Genomic DNA, 22,871 nt, shown 5'->3' with positions numbered 1-22,871 from the left:
AAGGATGATGGTTTAGTTGATACTTTGTCTAGTGAAACTAACCGCATTGCAGATTCGATCGATCACGAAGAACCGACCTTGGCTCTCAAGTCGAGTTCCAAAGAACCCCCACAGGAAGTATTATGTATGCGCATGATTAGTCACTACGCATTGTTCGAGTGTTTCATTCGTGATGCTTTCCTGTATTTTAGTCACCGTCCTTATGTGATCCCTTTTCATAGGCATGACATATTGCACGATGAACACGATTCACTCATCAATGAGCACGGATGTATACAGATTACTCATGAAAAGATGAAATGTTTGCACCCAAGGAATCCACATTCCATGTCTCTTCCTTGGCACGACCCACACATCAGAGTGGGCAGGCGAAGAGTCCTTTCCAGGATAAACGCACCACCCACACATCAGAGTGGGCTGGCGAAGAGTCCTTTCAAGGATTCATGCTGACGCTGTTGGCGATCTCCCTGGACGCCATACAATTCGGTACCACTACCTCACTTTGAAAAGGAGGGGATGTCACGTGTACATCTAACCCTACGTATACGTGGACAAGCTACTTCATGACTAGGGTTCGGTTCGGTTCGGTTCAGTTCAGTTCAGTTCAGTTAGCTTAGGAAGTGTTCTGACACTTTTGTGAGTCTGTTCGTAGACCGTGCATGTTCAAACACTTAGATTAGATGCATCTCCTCTGGTTGCACACAGCATGATCATCAAATTTCCATCAGGAGCATTTTTACAGTGCATAGACCTATTTTCCCTATTTTTGACATTTTTCACTTATTATTTTTAAGTGACTTCTATTGGGAACTGGGTAGGGCAAATTCACTAAGCCTATAAGCAAACCTAGCGCTAGCACTTTCTAGCAGAAAAGGTAGCAGGAACAGGACGTTCAACAGGCACCTTCTCAGCAAGACTTTCCCCCGCGACAACCTTAGCGTTTTCAACCTTCAGAAGACACTAGCGTTTTTGCATCAAGATCAGCCCCTGGCATTTTGCATTGTAGATCAGCCCCGGCAACCGCAAGACACAGCAGATCAGCCGTAGCGTTTTTTATCAGCAAGAGGCCTAGCGTTTCGCACATCTTTCATGACAGGAACCCAGAAGAACACAAGCGTTTTCAGTTTTCGGCATAGACTCACAGCAGAGCAAGTCCCAAACCTCGCAAATCTCACCTTCCTACAGCAGATCCTCGCCGCACGGTCAGATTCCGCGTAGTTTGCAGATATAGCCCGGAAAACACAGATTTCAGCATCTGTGTTTTCAGCGCGTCGTCATCGCATCATCACCATCGACATCGTCATCGACATAGAGTCAGAATTCAGCAGATAAAGATTTGCAGATTTCAGCCATTAGCGTTTTCAGATTTCAGCCCGTCTCGTCGTCGACATCGTCGGCAAGTCCAAAGCATTGTAGAGATATGTGCAATCAATAGTAGACCGCTCTCGCCATAGAGAGTGGGGCCTTCGGAGGAGGGTTTGACAACTTGTCAGGTGTCGTATTCTTCTCTCTCTATCTCTCAATCTCATCACCTTTGTTCACCACTTTAAATGAACGGAAGGCTCTCCCTTCCGTAAGTAAAAGGAACCCTTGAGCACAGTTCGGAGCACTCACTTGAGCGAAGTTCAACATTCACTTCCGCTGCACCTTACAAGATGTATTCACAGGTTCAGTTTCAGGAGCCTCAGACGAAGCTCTGGCTCTTTGACACTTTGGTGGCTTCTGCATTGCTCTATGGAGCTGAGATATGGGGACCTTCATTGGATCATCACGGGAGGACGGGTCGCACTGATGGATGGGGAGACATGGAGAAACCTCTGATCTCTATGATCTCGCGGCTCATTAGAGCCAAGGCTTCAATACCACGTGCCATTATCCGAGCAGAGCTACCAACCCCCCCACTAGTGGTTGAGGCACTCACCAGATCTGTCTCCATACACCGCATGTGGGAACTTCCCAGAGACAGATATGCCCGCCTTGCACTTGAGTCCTCTCGACAGTTTGCCATGTAGGGAGATACAGCATGCTGGTATGGGGAGATGACATCATGGTTTCATGCGCATGGGTTCAACATAGACAGATTTCCCCCTTCCAATACTCACTGGATGCACCCTCTCTGACTCTTACATAGTCCGAGATCACCAGGCTCAACGCCAGGACTTGACTCAGCTAGACACCAGGAGGACATGGATACAGCCAGTACAGGAGCTGGGCACGAAGATAGATTTCTACAGACAGCATCTTCTCCAGCTTACAAAGGACAGTTTTGTGACTAGGCCCAGATACATGGACACCCACTTGTCTCGTGGGATATGATGTGCTATTGAAAAAAACGCACATCTTTTCATTAGCTAAGGATCAAGACTGGGAGATACAGCGGAGTACCAGACGAGGCCAAGACATGCCCCCTGTGTGACATGGAGCCTGAGACAGAGTTGCACTACACATGCCACTGCCCTGTCTACTACGAGATACGAGGCCGCTTCCACTGCTTGTTCAGAGAGGGATTTGGACCACTCTCCAGAGTCATGCTGTACGAGGATCAGAGATGCATGGGTTTCTTTTTGCTCGAGCTGTGCAGACACAGAGAGAGCCTGATGAGAGGACAGGCTAGGCAGTCTCAGAGACAGATCACAGACTTCTTTAGAGCAGACATTGGACACCTCGAGGAGCTACCACCACAGTAGAGCTCGTCGCCTTACACGAGAGGCACACTGATCGATTGAGTGACCGAGATGGGGAGATCCAGACACCCACGACTGCGGAGGACTACACAACATCAACGGAGGCTGCATCAGAGGATCCGGATCACTTTGGCCCGTCATGCACCACGCCTGGTCAGACTACTGACCATGCAGGAGATTGATGAGATCCGCCAACGGACCGATGCTCGATCTCTTGTGATTTAGCTATCCCAGCTAGCTGCTTAGTTCACACCTAGCAGTTTAGGATTCCATAGCATAGTATTTTTATTTTGTCATTTTGTTACTTTTGTTACTCTGACTTTGTATCAGATCCACCACATTGTAACTTTTTGGTCTCATAGGTCACTTTGGCCTTTTGAAGACGTTAATATAACATTTCATTTTATTTCTCTCTCTTGCCGGGCTTTAAAACATCATCTTTCAGCTAGAAGGAGATCTGTGCCGGATACGCCTTGTTGAGCTTGGATTATAGAATCTCTCTCTCTCTCTCTCTCTCTCTCTCTCTCTCTCTCTCTCTCTCTCTCTCTCTCTCTCTCTCTCTCTCTCTCTCTCTCTCTCTCTCTCTCTCTATACTGGTGTTCCCAGGGAGGAGCGAGTCTGCAGAGCCTGCACAGAGGAGGTGGAGAGTGAGGAGCACTTTGTATGTAGATGCAGAGCATACACTGAGATCAGAGGCAGGTATGAGGCCTTATTCAGAGGACAGCCCACTCTCCGAGAGATCATGGACTCTCGAGATAAGAGACAGCTCGGACGTTTCTTACTAGAGATACAGAGCCTTCGGGACACACTACTACAGCCACACACAGCTACACAGACAGAGGGGAGACAGTCGCAGCTCACACACTTCTTTCAGAGGATTGCCGCCCCTCCCTCACCAGACACTCAGAGGGGAGTGACACTCCCACAGGCGGAGGTGAGCCGAGCTAGACGACGACCACGAGTCACAGGCTACAAGGGCGCGAGCTCCCACCACCGACAGATCGAGGAGATCCGAGCCCGGGAGCGCCGTGCCACTGAGGAGCGAGTGGCTCAGATGAGGGCCGACCCGATAGCTTTCATCCGGGTAGCCTTGGCACCAGACCCGCCCATGTACCACATCTTACATCCCCCCATTAGTACAGGATGGAGCTAGATAGCTTGATGCATTCTCATGATTCTACTACCTTGAGCATATAGACATGCATATACCCCTAGAGATAGAGCTCCATCCCTCCTCAGATACTCCACTACCTACATTCAGTTCAGTTTTGTATCAATTTTGTTTCATTTGTCTTTCCGATAGACAGATGACATACACACCATGTACATTTGATTTGTCTCATAGGCCGATTTCGGCCTGACATAGACGTTAAAAATCTTTCTTTCTCTCTCTCTCTCTCTCTCTCTCTCTCTCTCTCTCTCTCTCTCTCTTTCTCTCTCTCTCTCTCTCTCTCTCTCTTTTTTTGTGGAAAAAGTCAGGGCTGTATATTACTGAGTACAAAATAATCCCAGCGGATGCCAAAATAGCCTATCACGTGGGGTGTACAAGTTGAATGTAAGGAGGAGAGCCACTATAGTGACTACTCGACTAGAACAATCTCATGGTGGTCGGTGTGAGGAGTGGAGGAGAAACCACTGAGGAGGGGTATAATGCCAAGTAATCTAACCACCTGTCAGTGTGAAGAAGAGTGGGGATCTTGCCCAACGCCAAAGGAAGGCAAATCGACGAGCCTCGACTGCTCTAGATGTACCGGAGGACGAATCCCACTGCCAAATCAGGGTGTGAATGGTGTCCAGCCAAATGGCAGTGAGGATGTCCTGAAGGAGCTGTGGAGCCGCACTGAGAATGTGAAGACATCGAGCTCTCCAAATATTCCATAGTGTAATACTAGTGATGACTGAGAAAACTGCATCACGTGTCTGCGTATCTCCCTGCCAAGCAATCTGTGGTAGCATAGCCAAAGTCCCTCGCCAATAACCAGTCGAGTTAAGCATGAAGGCTGGATCTGTGGCTCAGCCCTCGTAGAAAAGATGCGGCCCGGGCATCAACATCAACCATGAGACAGATCCCCAAGTAAGAAATCCATGTTGAACACCTGTTCTGCTGAGTAGAGAGCAAACTGCAAGCCACACTACATGGGAAGCTGAGCATGACCAAAGACAGTGGGCAGGTGACTCAAGTTGGCGCAAAGGGCAGCGAGTACATAACGGATCATGACCCATAGTAGCTAGCCAAGTCCCAACTGGTAGTCCCGCATGAGCAATCATCCACATGAAAAAGGAAATACGACGAGCAACATGTAAATCCCAGACCGCGAACCAAAACTGTTGCAGATAGGCATGGGAGAGGACTGAATGTAACCAGAAACGCATACGAGTGGGTTGCTGTGGTTGTTGTCTCATCAATGCTAATCTTCCAATCCTGACAGTGTACTCAAAGAAGGATACAGGTGCACCTGTGGGATCTGAGTGAGGCCAATGCCACTCTCCTGGGTCCCAATAAAGCTGCGATAGGGCACGGCCCTCCCACACCCAAAGCCTCCAAAGTGCAGCATCAGCGAAAGCAAAACGGGGGTCAACACAACGACGCTTCCCGCGTGAGCCAACTACTCGTATGGCCTCCCATCGAGCGTCGGGGGAGATAAGTAGTGGAGAAGTGGCAGCATATGTCCATCTAGCATGAATCCCCTGAGAGTTGCCAGTATCAACTGTGAATAGCATGGTGTCCAAACGAACTAATAAGAGAGTGCTCTAGTCAAAGAGGCCTTTCCAGCCACAATGAGGGGGCATCTGAACTCTGCCGCGCATGACTGCATCCCACTGTGAAGGAACGGCAGAATCAATCTCAAGCAGTCTATCTGGCACCCCGCGACCAATGTCATAATGTTTTGCCACAAAATCTGCATCCAGCATACGTCTCTCTCTCTCTCTCTCTCTCTCTCTCTCTCTCTCTCTCTCTCTCTCTCTCTCTCTCTCTCTCTCTCTCTCTCTCTCTCTCTCTCTCTCTCTCTCTCTCTCTCTCTCTCTCTCTCTCTCCAACCCCGCCCCCTCGTGTTCCCTCTGTAGCCCTCACGCTGCCCCGCCCCCCGCGCTCCCTCTGCAACCTTCGCAGCGCGTCGTCGTTGCATCGTCGTCATCAACATTGTCACCGACATAGAGTCAGAATTCAGCAGATAAAGATTTGCAAATTTCAGCCCTTCGCATTCTCAGTTTTCAGCCCGTCTCGTCGTCGTCCTCATCGTCGGCAAATCCAAGCATTGTAGAGATTTGTACAATCAATAGTAGACCACTCTCGCCATAGACAGTGGGGCCCTTGGAGGAGGGTTTGACAACATTTTGGTGTCATATTCTTCTCTCTCTATCTCTCAGTCTCATGCACCTTCATTCACAGTGTTCATCACTTTGTTTGTGTCCATTGTACTCTCTCACTAAAGGAACGGAAGGCTCTCCCTTCCGTAAGTAAAAGGAACCCTTGAGCACAGTTCGGAGCACTCATCTTGAGCAAAGTTCAACATTCACTTCCACTGCACCTGACAGCCTGTAGACAAGAGACACGATCAGAGCGCAGAGGGCGGGGCTCAGGAGGAGTGGCAGTGTTATTGAGGGAGGAGTTGCAACCATTGATACATATAGCCCGCAGGGATGAGCAAGCTAGGTACACGTGGGTGAGATTGAGAGCAGAGACAGACAGATATCTTTACATTGCTATTTTCTAATTTCCCCCTAGTACCTCAGTATATGCACCTCCCAGAGGACAATCTCCCTTCTCTATATTGGATGATGACATATGGGAGTTCTCTAGAGATGGTGACCTTATCATTCTAGGGGATTTCAATGCTAGGACTGCCCTTCATCAAACAGTATTTTATGATACTTCAAAGGAGATGCTGAGAGAGTTGGATGTTGGAGAGACAGGCCTATCCAGGCTATCATAGAATGGGGAGCATATTGAGTATGGATGGCACTTGATAGACATGGAGACTTCACATGGATTGGCCATCTTGAATGGCCTACAAAGACTTCCCACTGCGGGAGGTTTCACATGCTTTCTACACAGACATGGAGCCAGCACAGTGGATATGTCATGGCACAGCTGTAAGGTGCAGCGGAATGAATGTTGTATTTTCTCAAGATTAGTGATCTTTATTGCTCAAGGTTCCTTTTAGTTCTTAGGGAAAGAGAGAGCTTTCCGTCTGTAGAGTGTTGTGGTCACGAACAAAGTGAGTGGATATTGTGCGTGCAAGTGAATGAGACTGAGAGAGGGAGAGAGAAGAGATACGACACCCGAGAGGTTGTAAAACCCTCCTCCGAAGGCCCCACTCTCGTCGGCGAGAGTGGTCTATTCTTTGATTGCACAAAGGTGTACAATGCGAATGAAATTGGACTGATGCAATGGGACTATGCTGATGACGACGGCGACTTGGGCTGAAATCTAAGATCTTCTAGATGCTGAATTTCTTGGACTGTTTCAAGACTGAAAATGGACTGTTTTGGCTGCGTTTTTATGGGCTAACTTGGGGGATCATCTGCAACTGAATGGGGGAAATCTGCTAATGTTCTGCTGCTGAAAACTTGCGTTTTCCAATGGCTGAAAACTGTGGATCTGCTGGCGTTTTTGATGGGCTGAAAAACGCTGAGAAATGCTGAAGTTTGCTAGCGTTTTTGGATGAAAAATGCTGGGCCGAGGGTGCTTGGGCGATCATGCAAGGGAAGGAAAGCGGGGGAAGCCGCTGTGGTAGGAATCGCCAAGAGAGGGATGGGGATGGAGAGGATCTACTGCTGGGGGGAGGGGGGGTTTGGTTTTCTGCTGAGAAGTTGCCTGTTGAGCGGGAAACTCCTGCTGCCTCTTCTGCCAGAAAGTGCTAACTTGGGTTTGCTTATATATTAACTTAGCAAAATTGCCCTACCTACTTTTGTTGGAAAGTCACTTAAAAATAATAAGTGAAAATAACCAATAAATAGGAAAATAGGCTAAATGCACTGGAAAATTCCCCTAACTGAAGCTAATGGATTCTGATGGGAATTCCGATGATCATGTTGTGTGCAACCGGAAGATATGCATCTATGCTAAGTGACTGGGCATGCACGGTCAACGCATAGACTCACAAAAGTGCCAGATCACTGCTAATCTAGACTTGACTGAACCCTGCTATGGTGTAGCTTGTCCACGGACACATAGGGTTGGGATGTGTCACGTGACATCCCCTCCTTTTCAAAGTGAGGTACTGGTACCGAACTTTATGGCGTCGAGGGAGATCGCCAACAGCATCCGGAATCCTGGAAGGGACTCTTCGCCGGCCCACTCTGCTGTGTGGGTCGAGCGGTACTTGAACTTCATAAAGGTCTGTAACGCTTGCTTCTTTGGGCCGCGCCGAAAGCGACTCAAAGTCTTCTGAATCTCCTTTCTTGCTTCTACTTCGTCTAGAGTCCTGCTTCTTTCGTCTTCAAGAATCTCCATGACTGAAAATTCCTGAAACCATCTCCAACACAAAACCATGAACATACCCATTCCATGTAAAGTGAAGGAAAAAAATCTTGTCTTCTCTAAAGACTGTGTATGCAATGTAGATGAACATAGAGACGGAGTGACAACCCGTTCATCCAACACATGCAAACAATGCTATCGAATCTTTTCTATTTGATCAAAATCAATCAACTGTGGCAAATCCCAATGGAAATGCCCATGCTTGGTGCTCATACAATCACGTGCTCTTTCGGAAACTGTGTCATGCCAAGGAAGAGACATGGAATGTGACTTCCTTACATAAATACCTTTCAGCTTTTCATGAACAATCCGCATACATTCGTGCTCATCCATGAGAGAAACGTGCTCAACATACAATATGTCATGCCTAGGAAAAGGGATCACATAACAATGCTGACTAAAATACAGGAAACCTTCACGAATGAAACACTCGAACAATGCGTGCGTATCAATCATGCGAACACATAATACTTCCTGTGATGGTTCCTTGGACCAAGGCTCGAGAGCCAAGATCGGTTCTTCGGGATCTATCGAATCTTCTTGTGGGGGATCTGTGGACCTTGACTCGAAAGCCAAGATCGATTCTTGGTGATTGATCAAATCTACAACGAGGTTAGCTTCGCTAGAAAAAGCATCAACTAACACATCATCCTTGTGAACAATCACATCTTGTTCATGCAATTCATCATGCTTGTCTTTATCATCCAAATCCTCATGCAAATCATGGTCAATCAAATCATCATCAAGCTTCACACAATCATGCAACTCCTGTGTGTCATGCTGTGGAGAAAGAGAGACTGAGAGAATCTCCGTATCCCGAATCCTTTCAATCTTGTCCTACATATTAGCAATGAGAGATGGAGAAGGAGCAATGTCCTCTCCCTGAATGACAATAGGAGAATCACTTTTGGCATTGAGAGTTATAGTGTTAGTCAGAAAATCCATGAGAGCGTCATTATCACGAAACCATCGAATGTCTAAAATCATATCACATCCTGAGAGAGGAGAAACAACAAATCTTCTAGTGAAGGCAGTTTGTTTAATTGCAAACAACACATCAAGGCATTCCTCGGTGATGAGAGCGTCAATACCAGGACGAAAGCCAAAGACCTCGATAGGAGATCTCGGACTAACTTTGAGGCGGGCTTTCTCAACAAGAGAGGAACTGATCACATCATGCATACTACCTGGATCAAACAATATAACAAAACGGTGCCCCGACGTACGACCATAACATTTAATGAGCGAATCATCAATGGGAGGGTCCTAAGAAACTTTGGGCACAATCGTGTTATCATTCATTGCATTGACAGATGTAGTGGGTGCTGTGGGTTCTTTAGATTCGTTCGATTCAAGCTTAGGACATGTTCGTTTTATGTGACCCTTAATGTGACAAGGAAAACAACGACCTTCTTTAGAATAAGTGCTTTATTCTTCCGAAGTGATGTAACTTCCTACAATTCCTTGTGCTACCTTTTCATCTGGAGTAAGCTTAGGTTTAGCCGTTGTGTGAGCCTTACCCTTAGATTCATTAGAAGAATTCTTTGATGAGATACTGTTGGAAGATTGGTGAGAAGAGTTATCGTGCTTACCATTCTTACCGTTCTGAGAAGTCTATGAGGTACTTGTGGAAGTCTTGTTCTCCTTAGGCTTTCCCTTGTTGTGCTTCATCTCCTGTGCGAGAGCAATCGCTACCGCCTTGTTGAGATCGATTGGATCGAATACCTCGACATCGTACTTGATATACTCGTCCAATCCAAAGAGAAAAGCCTCTTTGCGCTCATCATCCGACATGTGTAATTGGGTACCTAGCTGCAAAACACAATTAGAAAAAGACATAACCAACATACCATTTTGCTTGAGAGCGCGCCAATCGTCTTAAAACCGTGCGAGGTACTGAGGTGGCATAAACCGCGCCTTGAGCTTGTCTTGGAAATCAACCCAACTAAAAGATAGGGGCGTAAAGTCGTCGGCTGCCTCTAGGTGCGCGACTAGCTGTGCCTCTTGCCATGCGTAGTACCAATTAATGGCATCACCGGCAAGGTACATAGCTGCCGTCAAAACTTTGCTATTGCTTGTCTTCTTAGTTGTCGCAAAATAAGCATTAAATTGATGCAACCAAGAATGAATAACAGTAGCATCCATCTTACCATCATACTTACTGAAAATCAACTTTTCTGTAACTGGATGGTTGGAAACCGCATCGTGGCTTGCGCCACTTGACGAACTCCCACGATCTTTGAGTGGTTCAGTCTTCGAGGCTAGGACTTGGGCAATCAATTCTTGAGTGTGTAGCTCTCGTCGAGCCTCACGCTCGGCCTCCAAGGCCAATCTATGAGTGGCACGATCGGCCTCCAATGCTGCGTTTCGTGCTGCCGCTTCTTCATTCCTTAGTTCTTTTCTTTCTTTTCTTGCGTCGCGCTCGCGTTCTAAAGCAAGGCGCTTGTCTTCCTATCTATCCATCATGGCCATCATTTGCTTCATCATTGCCTCCATAGGGTCATGCGTAGATGGCGAAGGGGGAGAGTTGGAAAAACCTCCTGGTGGGGAGAATCCTTCGTCGCCTCTCTCATGCTCATCACCTGAATGCAAAGTATCCATGCCGCTTCGGGTGACGACCATGCACTATGATCTTGGGGTCTTAAGCTCGCGAGGAACTTGGTTCTTGAGGGTCTTGAGGTTCTTGAGGTCCTTGACTCGTGAGAATCTTGGGTTCTTGAGGTTCTTGAGTCTTGAGGGTGTTGGGTTCTTGGGGTTCTTGAGGTTTCCTTTCGCTTGCAAATCGCGTTGAAGAAGGATCTTCTCTTCACCCTAGTTCTACTCCTTTCTGCGGGCGCACCCCTTGGCGGCCTTGCGCTCACACCAAGGTTGCTTTTTCCCACCTCACGTCGATTGGCCGGCCGCTAAGTGCACGGTCCGCTCTCAATGAGTGAAAAGAGACACAAGGGGAGACTGGACAAGCCCTTTTTTCTTGGAATTCATGTCACTCTTCAACAAAACACGATTAGGAATCGGCACGCCCAAGGAAACTTGGGTTCGTGCGATTGCAACAAGCAAAAAGATTTCTTTCTTTCCTTGAGTAATGCAGAACACTTCCAAAGCTCTGATACCAATGTAAGGTGCAGCGGAATGAATGTTGTATTTTCTCAAGATTAGTGATCTTTATTGCTCAAGGTTCCTTTTAGTTCTTAGGGAAAGAGAGAGCTTTCCGTCTTGTAGAGTGTTGTGGTCACGAACAAAGTGAGTGGATATTGTGCGTGCAAGTGAATGAGACTGAGAGAGGGAGAGAGAAGAGATACGACACCCGAGAGGTTGTAAAACCCTCCTCCGAAGGCCCCACTCTCGTCGGCGAGAGTGGTCTATTCTTTGATTGCACAAAGGTGTACAATGCGAATGCAATTGGACTGATGCAATGGGACTATGTCGATGACGACGACGGTGATGACGATGGCGACTTGGGCTGAAATCTGAGATCTTCTAGATGCTGAATTTCTTGGACTGTTTCAAGGCTGAAAATGGACTGTTTTGGCTGCGTGTTTATGGCTAACTTGGGGGATCATCTGCAACTGAATGGGGGAAATCTGCTAATGTTCTGCTGCTGAAAACCTGCGTTTTCCAATGGCTGAAAACTGTGGATCTGCTGGCGTTTTTGATGGGCTGAAAAACGCTGAGAAATGCTGAAGTTTGCTGGCGTTTTTGGATGAAAAACGCTGGCTGAAGGGCTGGCGTTTTTGCACTGAAAACGCTGGGCCGAGGGTGCTTGGGCGATCATGCAAGGGAAGGAAAGCGGGGGAAGCTGCTGTGGTAGGAATCGCCAAGAGAGGGATGGGGATGGAGAGGATCTACTGCTGGGGGGAGGGGGGGGGTGGTTTCTGCTGAGAAGTTGCATGTTGAGCGAGAAGCTCCTACTGCCTCTTCTGCCAGAAAGTGCTAACTTGGGTTTGCTTATATATTAGCTTAGCAAAATTGCCCTACCTACTTTTGTTGGAAAGTCACTTAAAAATAATAAGTGAAAATAACCAATAAATAGGAAAATAGGCTAAATGCACTGGAAAATTCCCCTAATTGATGCTAATGGATTCTGATGGGAATTCCGATGATCATGCTGTGTGCAACCGGAGGATATGCATCTATGCTAAGTGACTCGGCATGCACGGTCAACGAATAGACTCACAAAAGTGCCAAATCACTGCTAATCTAGACTTGACTGAACCCTGCTATGGTGTAGCTTGTCCACGGACACATAGGGTTGGGATGTGTCACGTGACAACATCCGAGTCTCATCTTTAGTATCCAGGATCTCACAGTTGGGCACAAACCTGTTGGGGTGGAAGTGGATCATGCTCTTGTGTCGTTGACCATCTCTTTCCAGTTCAATGTAGCACATAGGCCACGGGTCGCAGCCGCTACTCGCTACACCTTCACGCAGGAGACCGATTCTGTATACATAGACGGAATCTACAGACGTCTATGCACTGAGGAGCCAGGGCGACCTCTGGAGGAGCTTACTACGATACTGACACAGACATTACATGATTCAACAGCAGAGCCTAGAGGCATACCCACACACCCAGTCTGAGCAGAGATGTCGTTCAGGGAGCATGCCTTAGAACAGTTGGTATGATGAGGAATGCCACCAGACTAGAGTTGGACTTCAGAGGGAGGTGCTTTTGGGGGACATCACTCACAGACAGTCACAGATTGATTTCTAACGCCTAGTGCGGCGGAAGAAGAGGGCATGTTTTGCTCGACTAGAGCAGGATCTATACCATCTATTCTTGAGTCAAGACTCGCGTGAGGCATGGTGGCTCTATCATGAGCCACAACCCCCCCGCCATTACCTCTACAGAGACCTGGGGTCAGTACGCATCATCTTTGTACACAGTTTCTCGACAGCCACAACCCCCCCCCCCCCCCCCCCCCCCCCCGATCCATGCCCACACACGTGTGCTTTTTTCACCGCTGAGATGGTGAAGAAGGCCATTGACAGGATGAGGACTGGGAGAGCATATGATCATGATGGCTTAGTGGCTGAGCATTTCATGCATGCCACAGATCTACTAGCAGAGCTTCTAGCAGTTATGTTTAACCGTGCCATGTGTGAGGGCTTGTACTTAGAGCCTATCTACGATTGTACCTATCTTCAAGTCAGGAGACCCTATGGAGCCTGGGAATTATCGCACTATCATGATTGCACACACATTGGCACGGTTGTACGCATCCATTCTTGAGCAGCAGCTGAGTAGATGGGCAGAGGGGGAGGGAATGCGTGCAGCTGGGCAGGCAGGGTTCAGGAGAGGTTTTTCTACTCTTGACCATATCTTGACACTCACGGCCATCATTGAGGAGGGCAGATCCCATGGGAGACGGATCTATTGTAGCTTTGAGGACTTCCGCAAAGCCTTTGACATAGTACCCAGAGCTAGATTGATGCGCAGATTACAGGAGATGGGAATACCCACAGAGCTCATTTGGGGGATCATGGCATTGTACAGATCAGTAATTAGGGCATGTACGCACCTCTGAGGGTCTATCTACACCGGTTCACTCCACTATTGGGGTGAAGCAAGGCTGCCCGCTCTCTCCTACTCTATTTGGTATGTATGTGGATGAGGTTTTCTGACTACACTGAGAGAGACGGTGATAGAGGTGCACCGCTGGCAAGGACATGGATTCCGCTATTGTTATATGCTGATAATATTGTGTTGATCTCCGACTCTCAGGAGGGGATGCAATGACACTTGGATGCTTTGCATAGGTTTCCCCATGAGAGCGGTTTGTCTATCAACCTTGGTAAAACCAAGGTCATGGTGTATAATACCACCCCACAGAGGATCAGGATGTCAAGGCCCGCATTCACATACGGCCAAGAGACAGTGGAGTATACAGATGCCTACACTTAGCTTGGAGTGGTTTTTAGTGGACCAACATTTTCATTGAGAGAGCAGCAAAGACTAGATTGACCAGAGTCCATGCGGCATTGGGTAGATTGGAGAGGATGTGTTCACACGTTCAGTTTCACGAGCCTCGGACGGCTCTTGACACTCTGGTGGCTTCTGCATTGCTCTATGGAGCTGAGATATGGGGGCCTTCATTGGATCATCAAGGGAGGACAGGTCGCACTGATGGATGGGGGGACATGGAGAAGCCTCTGGTCTCTATGATCTCCCGGCTCATTAGAGCCAAGGCTTCAATACCATGTGCCATTATCCGAGCAGAGCTAGGTGCCCTCCCACTAGTGGTTGAGGCACTCACCAGATGAGTTTCCTTCATACACCGCATGTGGGAACTTCCTAGAGACAAATACGCCCGCCTTGCACTTGAGTCCTCTCGACAGTTAGCCATGCAGGGAGATATAGTGTGTTGGTATGGGGAGATGACATCATGGTTTCAAAGGCATGGATTCAACATAGACAGATTGCCCCCCTTCCAGTACTAGAGACATTTGAATGAATTGCACACTTTTGCCAATGATAGCGGCTTGTCAATGAACCTTGGCAAGGCCAAAGTTATGGTGTGTCCAACACCACAGCAAAATGAGTCGGGCGATGTGCACCGACCTGGAAAATTGAAAGGATGAATCAGACATTGGAAGACATGTTGAGAGCTTATGTCTCTCGCAGGAAGTCTCATTGGGAAAGATACCTTTCACAATGAGTTTGCCTACAATAGTAGCAAGCAATCTGCTACTGGATTAGCCCATTCATGCTCATGTATTGCTATTGGCTTAGAGAAAGTCAAAGATTGACAAGCTCGAGATTTTTTGTATGATATGCAGGAAATGCTCGAATTGGCTAAGGATAGTATAAGGACAGCTCGTGATCGAGTTACTACTTATGCTAATCAAAAGACTCTAGACTCTAAAGATACCCAAGGATTCCAAGACCATGCGGACTGGAAAGCATTATAAGCTTTCATCTAGATTTTGTGGTCTTGTAGCGCGGATAGTGTGTCGTGCTCTCTACAGTGGGTGCTCCTCAGTGCTATGTGCGTGACATCTCACTCAAAACAGAATGAAAACACAGGAAACAATAGATAACCGCTAATCAACACAAAGACATAGCAATAGACCAAAACATATGGGCTCGACTATCTCAAGAACCGATACAAACTCTGGCGTGGCAACACACTCAGCTCCAACCCAGAACTCACGGATACAATATGGGGGTGTCGAGGCTCAGATGTGCAGGGATGGTGCAGACGTGCTGTGCAGGGATGGTGCAGACTCGCTGCTCCAGACGACAACGTTGGACCATATATGAAAACAATGACAATCCTGACCCCATAGCTACTACTCACATGTATAGCAACTACGGTACGGGACGGGACGTTTAATACGCGGTGTACAATACACGTACTAGACGTATTTCTGAGAGTCAAAAATTAAATACGTCAACCTTTTTAGATATGATACTTTAATAAGAACAAATGAAGCGGTTCATGGACCTCCTCAATGACTCTTCAATATTTAACCATAGCATACATAAACAAGCACCATGAAGCTCTAAAACACGATTGATCAACTAGAAAAAGACATACGTTTTGAGCAAAAAAATGTTAGAATAGAAAACATTATGAGACGTATTGTACATTTCAATACGGGATGTCGTGTATTCTAAATATTTTAGCTGCTATGCTCACATGTACCACCATAAAGAGCAACCGACGGCTCATAAATGTAAGCCATCTAAGTCTATCGCTAAGCTGAGTGGTGATGGTGACCTGGCCACGATGTCCAATAGACCACGGTTCGTATCCCTGCCACGTGTCACTGCCCAGCCCAGAGAGTCCAGTGTGAACCAAACCAGACCAACTGTACTAACTGTGTGTCCTGTGAAAGTGACACTGTAGCCTGCTACAGGTCCATTCTTGATCACAAAGAAAATTGGCCAAGTTGGCTATAAACTAGCTCTTCCTTTGGATGTTACTGTACATCCAGTGTTTTATGTCAGCCGCCTTAAAGAAAAATTAGGTGAAGCTGGCATTGTTGCACCTCGAGGAATATGTATGGGAAGATATCCAAACTGAGTATATTCCTCGAGAACCAAAGACTGTTTTAGATCATTGTACCCGCCATTCGCGCCGAACAGCTTATGATGAGTACTTGATTAGGGTCAATCTAAAAAGTTTGCTACTTGGGCATCAGTTAGAGCTTTGAAAGCCAGTATCCCCACTTCATTGATGAGGACATCAATGGTTCTTAAGGGGGGAAGTACGTTATGTCCCACTTACAAGAGATGCTACGATGAAATTCACCTCCACACAAAGCAAGGGACAAAGAACCACAGATATACGACACAACAAAAGAATAACTTGCACTTCTCTATGCACATATAAGTGCACGAACCCATAAGCAACCAACAAAACCCACACAATGACCATGATGAAATAAAATGGAATGCACAAAAGTTGCAACTAAAGTAGCCATACAAAATGTTGATAGTGCTTTTATTAGAAGCAGCAAAGGATGACTCTAAAAACACGCCCTTTACAGAGAACACCATTAAGCACATGCTTGTAAAATGAACCTTATTAATGAACTTCTCCTCTGCCTCTGCCTCCTAAAAATTCAGTAAAATAGAATAGAAATGGCCACATCATCACTTTCACAGAAAAAAAAGAGTCTAACCTCATATGCAGCACTGATTTCTTTGAACTTGTCTTCAGCCCCTGCCTCCTTATTCACATCTGGGTGATACTGAAAAGCAACAGAGGAGACCCTGCTTAGCCACACTTTGAAAGACAGAGCCAGCTAGCTAAAAATGAAAATAAAGCAGGCAGTCTTGAATTGTTGGAATTGTTGCAATCTGTCAGAAACACAAACTGATAAAGGATTTTCAGAATGCAGAAGTATGAAATAAACATAATGCCAAAGAACTTTACAAATCGAGAATCCTGAGCTGGCTCTCTGTCATCAAGCAGTTAAGTATACTTTTGACTTATAGCCTTCCTTAAAATAGCTCCTTACTGGCTCAGAGCGTTTAAAGTTCAAAAGATCACATAGTACCTAAAGAAAACATAACTTCTGTTTCGTCATTTAATTTCAGTAATTGCGCCAGTGTTATGCGTACCAGTGAAGATTTTTTTCTTGATATGGCATACCAATAAGAAAGCAACACACAAAGCATTTACACAGCCGCATGTCAACCCAGCAACACTTCAAAACCTACCTGAGAAAGTCTTACAGATAGCACCATTCCACGCACCACCAGACAAATGCACAGGCACATTGCAGACAACAAATAGAGCATGGCACATAGATTTAAAATTCATCTAAAAATTACAGCATGCTTTAATGCATGAGATTGGGCGAGTGTGTAACCGGCTTGGCACTGACAAGATGGCAATCTCACAACAACACACGAACAGAACTGGAAAACTTTAACACTTGAACTCCAAAACTCAAAGGAGTCGCAACACAAAGTACCTCAAACTGCCCCAAACATGTCCCCCACACAGCCCCAGATCTTCCCACAAATGCCTACTCTTTTGCCCCACATGCCTCACATTCCGCCCCATTCCCCCCGTTCCAGAACTCCATTCCGGTTACACCCCGTTCCAGAACGGCGTTCCGTTCCCGGCTCCGTTTCGGGAATGGGACTTGTCCGAATTTCAGAACGTTTGGGCTGCGTTCCGCCCGTTCCCCGTTACACTGACCGATACAAAAAGCTGGCCCTAACCCAAAAGCAATGACTCAAAAATAGGGCGCCCAACTTTGCTTTCCGTTGCTAATATTAGCTGGCTAGTGCCACACAAGCACCGAGAATTCCACCGTATATTCTGCCACGATTTGCGGGCTGCCACATCATCAATCGTACCGACTGCCTTGTCATCACTTGCACATCTCTCTCTCTCTCTCTCGTTGAGCAAGCGGGTAGCATGCCATGCATCACTTTTGTGAGATACCACCCACACACACACACACCCCCACACACACAAAAGAAGAGTAATCGGCCTCGCTTATGCCTGAAAAACAAATAGTGGACAGAAAAATAGCTCAATAGACACTGACTCCATGCTTACATGCATTTGACCAATTCAAAACATGCACTTGTTACAAAGACACAAGTCACTAAACAATCATAATCACATACACATTACTATTCCCATCGGGACCTTAGACATGAACCGTGATCATTATGACTTATTTAAGCATCAAATCTGGACCGCACTGATCTCTCACAGATGTCTTGATGCAGTAAATAGCGTCACTCAAGATTCACATCACCAGGACACATTTCTACAATCATTTTATCTTTCACACATACTCAAACTCAAACAAAAACAACAAATGAAGGAGTACATTATTTATTCAATTCTTAAGGAATTCCCAATGACAAATGTGCTATAAAACCTGGGCCACATAGCTACATGTTGCTTACGTTTACCTGCTACCCCAAACTGAGGCCCCTATTCAGCAAGCAGGTAGCATGCCATGTCATCACTTTTGTGGACATAGTGAGGAATCATGAGAAGAAGAAGAAGAGAATTTTAACATCGTAGGAAACAATCCCAAGAGACCTTAAAGATCTATCCGACAGAGTGAACTCAAGACCTGTTATGAGAGAGAGAGAGAGAGAGAGAGAAGGGGGGGGGGGGGGGGGGGGGGGGGGGGGGGAGGGGGCGCTGATCAGCCTCTCGTAACCATCTACAACCGCAAGCCCTAGTGAGGGTGGCAAATCTAGTGTTTGAAAGTGTGCCCACAGCCCTTGCCGATATAACAGGCCAAGGCTGGGATGGGCAAGCATCACAAAAACCCAACTGCCTCATACTTATGGGAGGTGTAATAGCCTTGAACACTCCAAAGCAAAGATTTACTGCAACATATGTGAGATACTACACACAACTGTATTGAACTGCAACAGGGGAGAGGGGGAGAGAGAGAGAGAGAGAGAGAGAGAGAGAGGAGAGCCGACACGGCCTAATGGTGTTCTGAGCAAAGACGCACTGGCCCCAAAGATTGGTGTCTCCAATATTTCTTTTTTGTTCCTTCACAGAAGTACAATGTCAAAGGGTCCTCTCTCTTACGATGCTCCCAAGCTAATCCGCCAAGTGTGAGACCCTGGAAACTTATTAAAAAGTCCCTAACCAAAAGTATACAATGAAAAGCTCTATTGTAAAAGCACTAGGGACAAGTTAGCGCCCCCAGGGCAATTTCCGTAAAACACGAAAGTCCTTTACTGCCATGCAAGCAGTTAGCGCAAAATGTGGGGCTATCATACAACGCTGCCACGTGTCACTTCTACGCGATTTGGGTCCCTACTTTTATTTTCGAAGGGCTTAGGCCTCTTGGCCGGGTTCTGTCAATTGGGTAGGGTTAAGTTTTTAGCCCTAACCCCCTTTGGGCCTCTCGGTCATAATCTACAAGTTGTTTGGGGTTAGGTTTTTAACCCTAACCCCCAAGTGTCCTATCAATCAAACATCCTGCAGTTTGGGCATGCCAAGTTATTAGTTTGTGAAATACCCCCCTCTTGAAAGAATAGTAATTGCCCTCGATGTTACAAACTGCTAACATATCAAGCCACTGAAGACCTGGCGGGTTAGGGTTTCCCAGACCCAACCCTAGCCGACTTGTAGATCCCGGCCGAGGGGCCTAAACCCTAGAAGCAATAGAAGAAGAAGAAGTTCTTACTGATTTGCATATCCCAACCAAGGGGCTTAAACCCTAAAAGCAACAGAAGAAGAAGAAGTTCTCATTAACTTACAAATCCTCGCTAAGTACGCGAATAAAGACATCCCAACTTTTAGGACCCCGTCCAATGGAGCCTAAAATAATGAAGACCCACACACATAAAACTACCTAAGCGTAAACACTGATGGCGTGGATATTATACGTGTGAGGATTAGTGGCGCTAATCCTATAATTAAGACTAAAACTTCATACTTAAGATGAAACTGAGACTCAAGAGAGATGAGAACATTCATATTTGATTGATTGAATGAATGCTTGAAAATTGAGTACAATAGGCTCCTTATATAGGAGACGAAGACACATCCTTTAAACAAAGAGCTGCAACCATTAGTTGAAGGGGTGTGACCAGTCGGAAGGGATGTCGTAGACTGAGACAGAGTAGTGTTTGGAGGTATATCCATCTATAAAGATTTATCGATAGAACAAGTTGTGTCCAAAGATTCAATTGCAGCGACTGAAGTCGTGCTGCAAGAGTCTGCATCTGATTTATCCTTTGCACTGCTGAAGGTACGGACTAGTATCTTCAAGTTTGAAAAATTATCATTCACCACTACATTTGTTCAGAGACAAAGACACGACTAAGGGTACTCGCCATCTTGTTATCCGGCCATCTTGTGATCGAAAGCAACTGTTTCTAATACTTCGAGAGCGGGAACTAATACTTCTGGAACGGGTACCACCTTTAGAAGAGGCTCCAACTTTGGGGTAGAAGAATCTGGGATAATTATTACTTATGGCTCTGAGCAGGAGAATCTGGAATCGCAATCATTTTGTGTGTAAGGGAATTCTCCGGCGAGATTCGTCGGGACTTACTATAACTTCGTTTGCAAAAGGGGGTTTTCCGGCAAGAGTTCCTCTGGAACTTCGTCTATATACGATAGTTGGGCGCAGGAGGAAGTGCTTCTTTTGCCATGGCCGGGGAAGGGGAAACACAGGCAAGAGATTCGTCGCACGCCATAGAGAAATGAGGGGGGCAAATTCTTGCACAAGCGCTGGCTGAAAGGATTCACTGGTTACGGCAATCCTCATTCCTTTGCAGACAGATGGGCAATCTGAGATAGCCAATGCAATGGTTTTGGATTTATTGAAGTCTTACATTTCGGATCAGAAGACTCAATGGGAAAAGTACTTTGCCTTTGGTGGAATTTGCCTACAATAACACGGTTCACTCTTCGAAGGGGAAGGTGCAATTTGAGGTAGTCGAAGGTGCTAAAAAGGTCCCTCCATTTCTAAGCACCAAGGACAAGATTTTTGAAGCAGATCAGTACACGAGGGATTTGGACACCGCTTTTGCCAAGGTTCGCGAGGCTCTGGAAAAGTCTCAAGCACGGCACAAGAAGGCAGCAGATAAACATAGACGCAACTTGAAGTTGAAGGAAGATGATTGGGTGCTCTTACGTTTTGAGAAGGCACACCTAAGGAAACGAAAGGGAAAGGAACGGCTTTTTCCAAAGCTCAGCAAGAGGTGTTATGGCCCTTTCCAGATCCAAAAAAAGATAAATAATGATCCTCCAGACTCAAGTTGCCTCACACTTGGAAGATTCACAATGCTTTTCATGTAAGTCTCTTGAAATCTTTTAAGGGTGAGGTGCCAGTTGACAGAGAGCCAAATGAGCAACTTGAAGTGGAAGAGAGCCTCGTTCCAAAACAAAGGAAAGTGAAAGGTAAAGTGATTCGGCGGTTCTTAGTAAAATTCAAGAACTATTTGGCATTGGATGCGAAGTGGATGGAGGAGCAGGACCTAGCAGATACTCCTCAGATATTGAAAATTTACCTTGAGGCTTTTTGGCTTAGCTGCATCTATTCCAAAAGATCCCGCAGAGCAGTAGGGTTGAACTTATAGAGTCTCGTCCGATGGGGCCCTAGGAACACTAGAAAGGTTAAAAAGGACTGGCGAACAGCAATACGAACGCCGCAATTTACGCTAGCTGACGTGGCAGACCATACAGAAGCTCCATGTTTTATGGGGTTGTACGGACAGCAGTAAGGAAGTTCCGCGTTTCGTACTGCCAGCTTTTGGGAGATGTTGCTTTTGAGTTTGAAAGCTTTTCATGTAACTGTTTTTCCATAGCCAAGGGCCTTTAAATAAGACCCCGGGCCACTCTTTGGCTCAGAAGTGCTGACGAGCCTTGAAACAGAGAGGACCCGCAAGCAACTGTACTTTGCTCAAACGTTAATATAAAAAGAAAAACCGAAAGGGGCGCTAGCCTTTAAGGCCAATCTCTCTAAGCACATAACTACGTCGGGCCGTGTTGACTCAATTGCACTGTGATTTCAGTGTCAAGTATTTTGAAGTGATTCTCTCTCGTGTGTCGTGCCAGATTCTCAACTTGGGGTGCCCAAGTCTGATACAAGAAACATGGCCAAAAACGCAGTTGATAATTTGCACCTATGTCTAGATAGGAGTGTCTAGGATCCTAGGAGGATTACTACCAGTGTGCTAATCACATCATGCATACTACCAGAATCAAAGAAGACCAAAATGCGTTGACCATTCACATAACCATAACGATGCATGAGAGATGCATTGGCATGATCGTGAGAAACTTGGGACACATTAGTGTGCTCTCTAATTGCATTAATAGAAGATGTGAATTCTGTGGGTTCCTTTGTGGGTTCTTTAGGTTCGTTCTTAAGACAATCTCGTCTTATGTGACCCTTAGCGAGACATTGATAACATCGACCTTCCTTAGAATAAATGACTTGTTCTTTTGACGTAATGTATCCTCCTACAATTCCTTGCGCGGCTTTTTCATATGGGGTGAGCTTAGGTTTAGCAGGTATGTTAGCTTTACCCTTAGATTCATTTTTGAGAGTTCTTTTCCGAAAGATGAAAGGAAGATTGGCTAGAAGAGTTACCGTTCTTACCGTTCTATGGGTTCTGAGGAGTCTGAGAGGTACTGTGAGAAGACTTGTTCTCCTTCGGCTTTCCTTTGTTGTGCTTCATCTCCTGTGCGAGAGCAATTGCAACCGCCTTGTTGAGATCTATTGGATCGAGTACTTCCACATC

The 22,871-nt window shown here is 46.3% G+C and overlaps 1 protein-coding gene across 2 annotated transcripts in view; it reads right to left on the bottom strand.

The window, feature by feature from the left end:
- Positions 1 to 22,871, bottom strand: part of LOC147443508 (Molecular chaperone Hsp40/DnaJ family protein) — a 70,770-nt gene that overhangs the window by 19,977 nt on the left and 27,922 nt on the right. For both annotated transcript variants that reach the window (XM_086526317.1, XM_086526318.1), the window contains exon 2: positions 16,799 to 16,867. In XM_086526317.1, coding sequence (XP_086382443.1) covers positions 16,799 to 16,867 — 69 coding nt within the window. The remainder of the gene's footprint in view (positions 1 to 16,798; positions 16,868 to 22,871) is intronic.

Source organism: Adiantum capillus-veneris, chromosome 13, assembly GCF_014529385.1.
Source record: "Adiantum capillus-veneris isolate H3 chromosome 13, ASM1452938v2, whole genome shotgun sequence".
NCBI classification, from domain to species: Eukaryota; Viridiplantae; Streptophyta; class Polypodiopsida; order Polypodiales; family Pteridaceae; genus Adiantum; species Adiantum capillus-veneris.
Note: the sequence above shows the minus strand (reverse complement) of the source record. Positions and strands in the feature narration are given on the sequence as shown.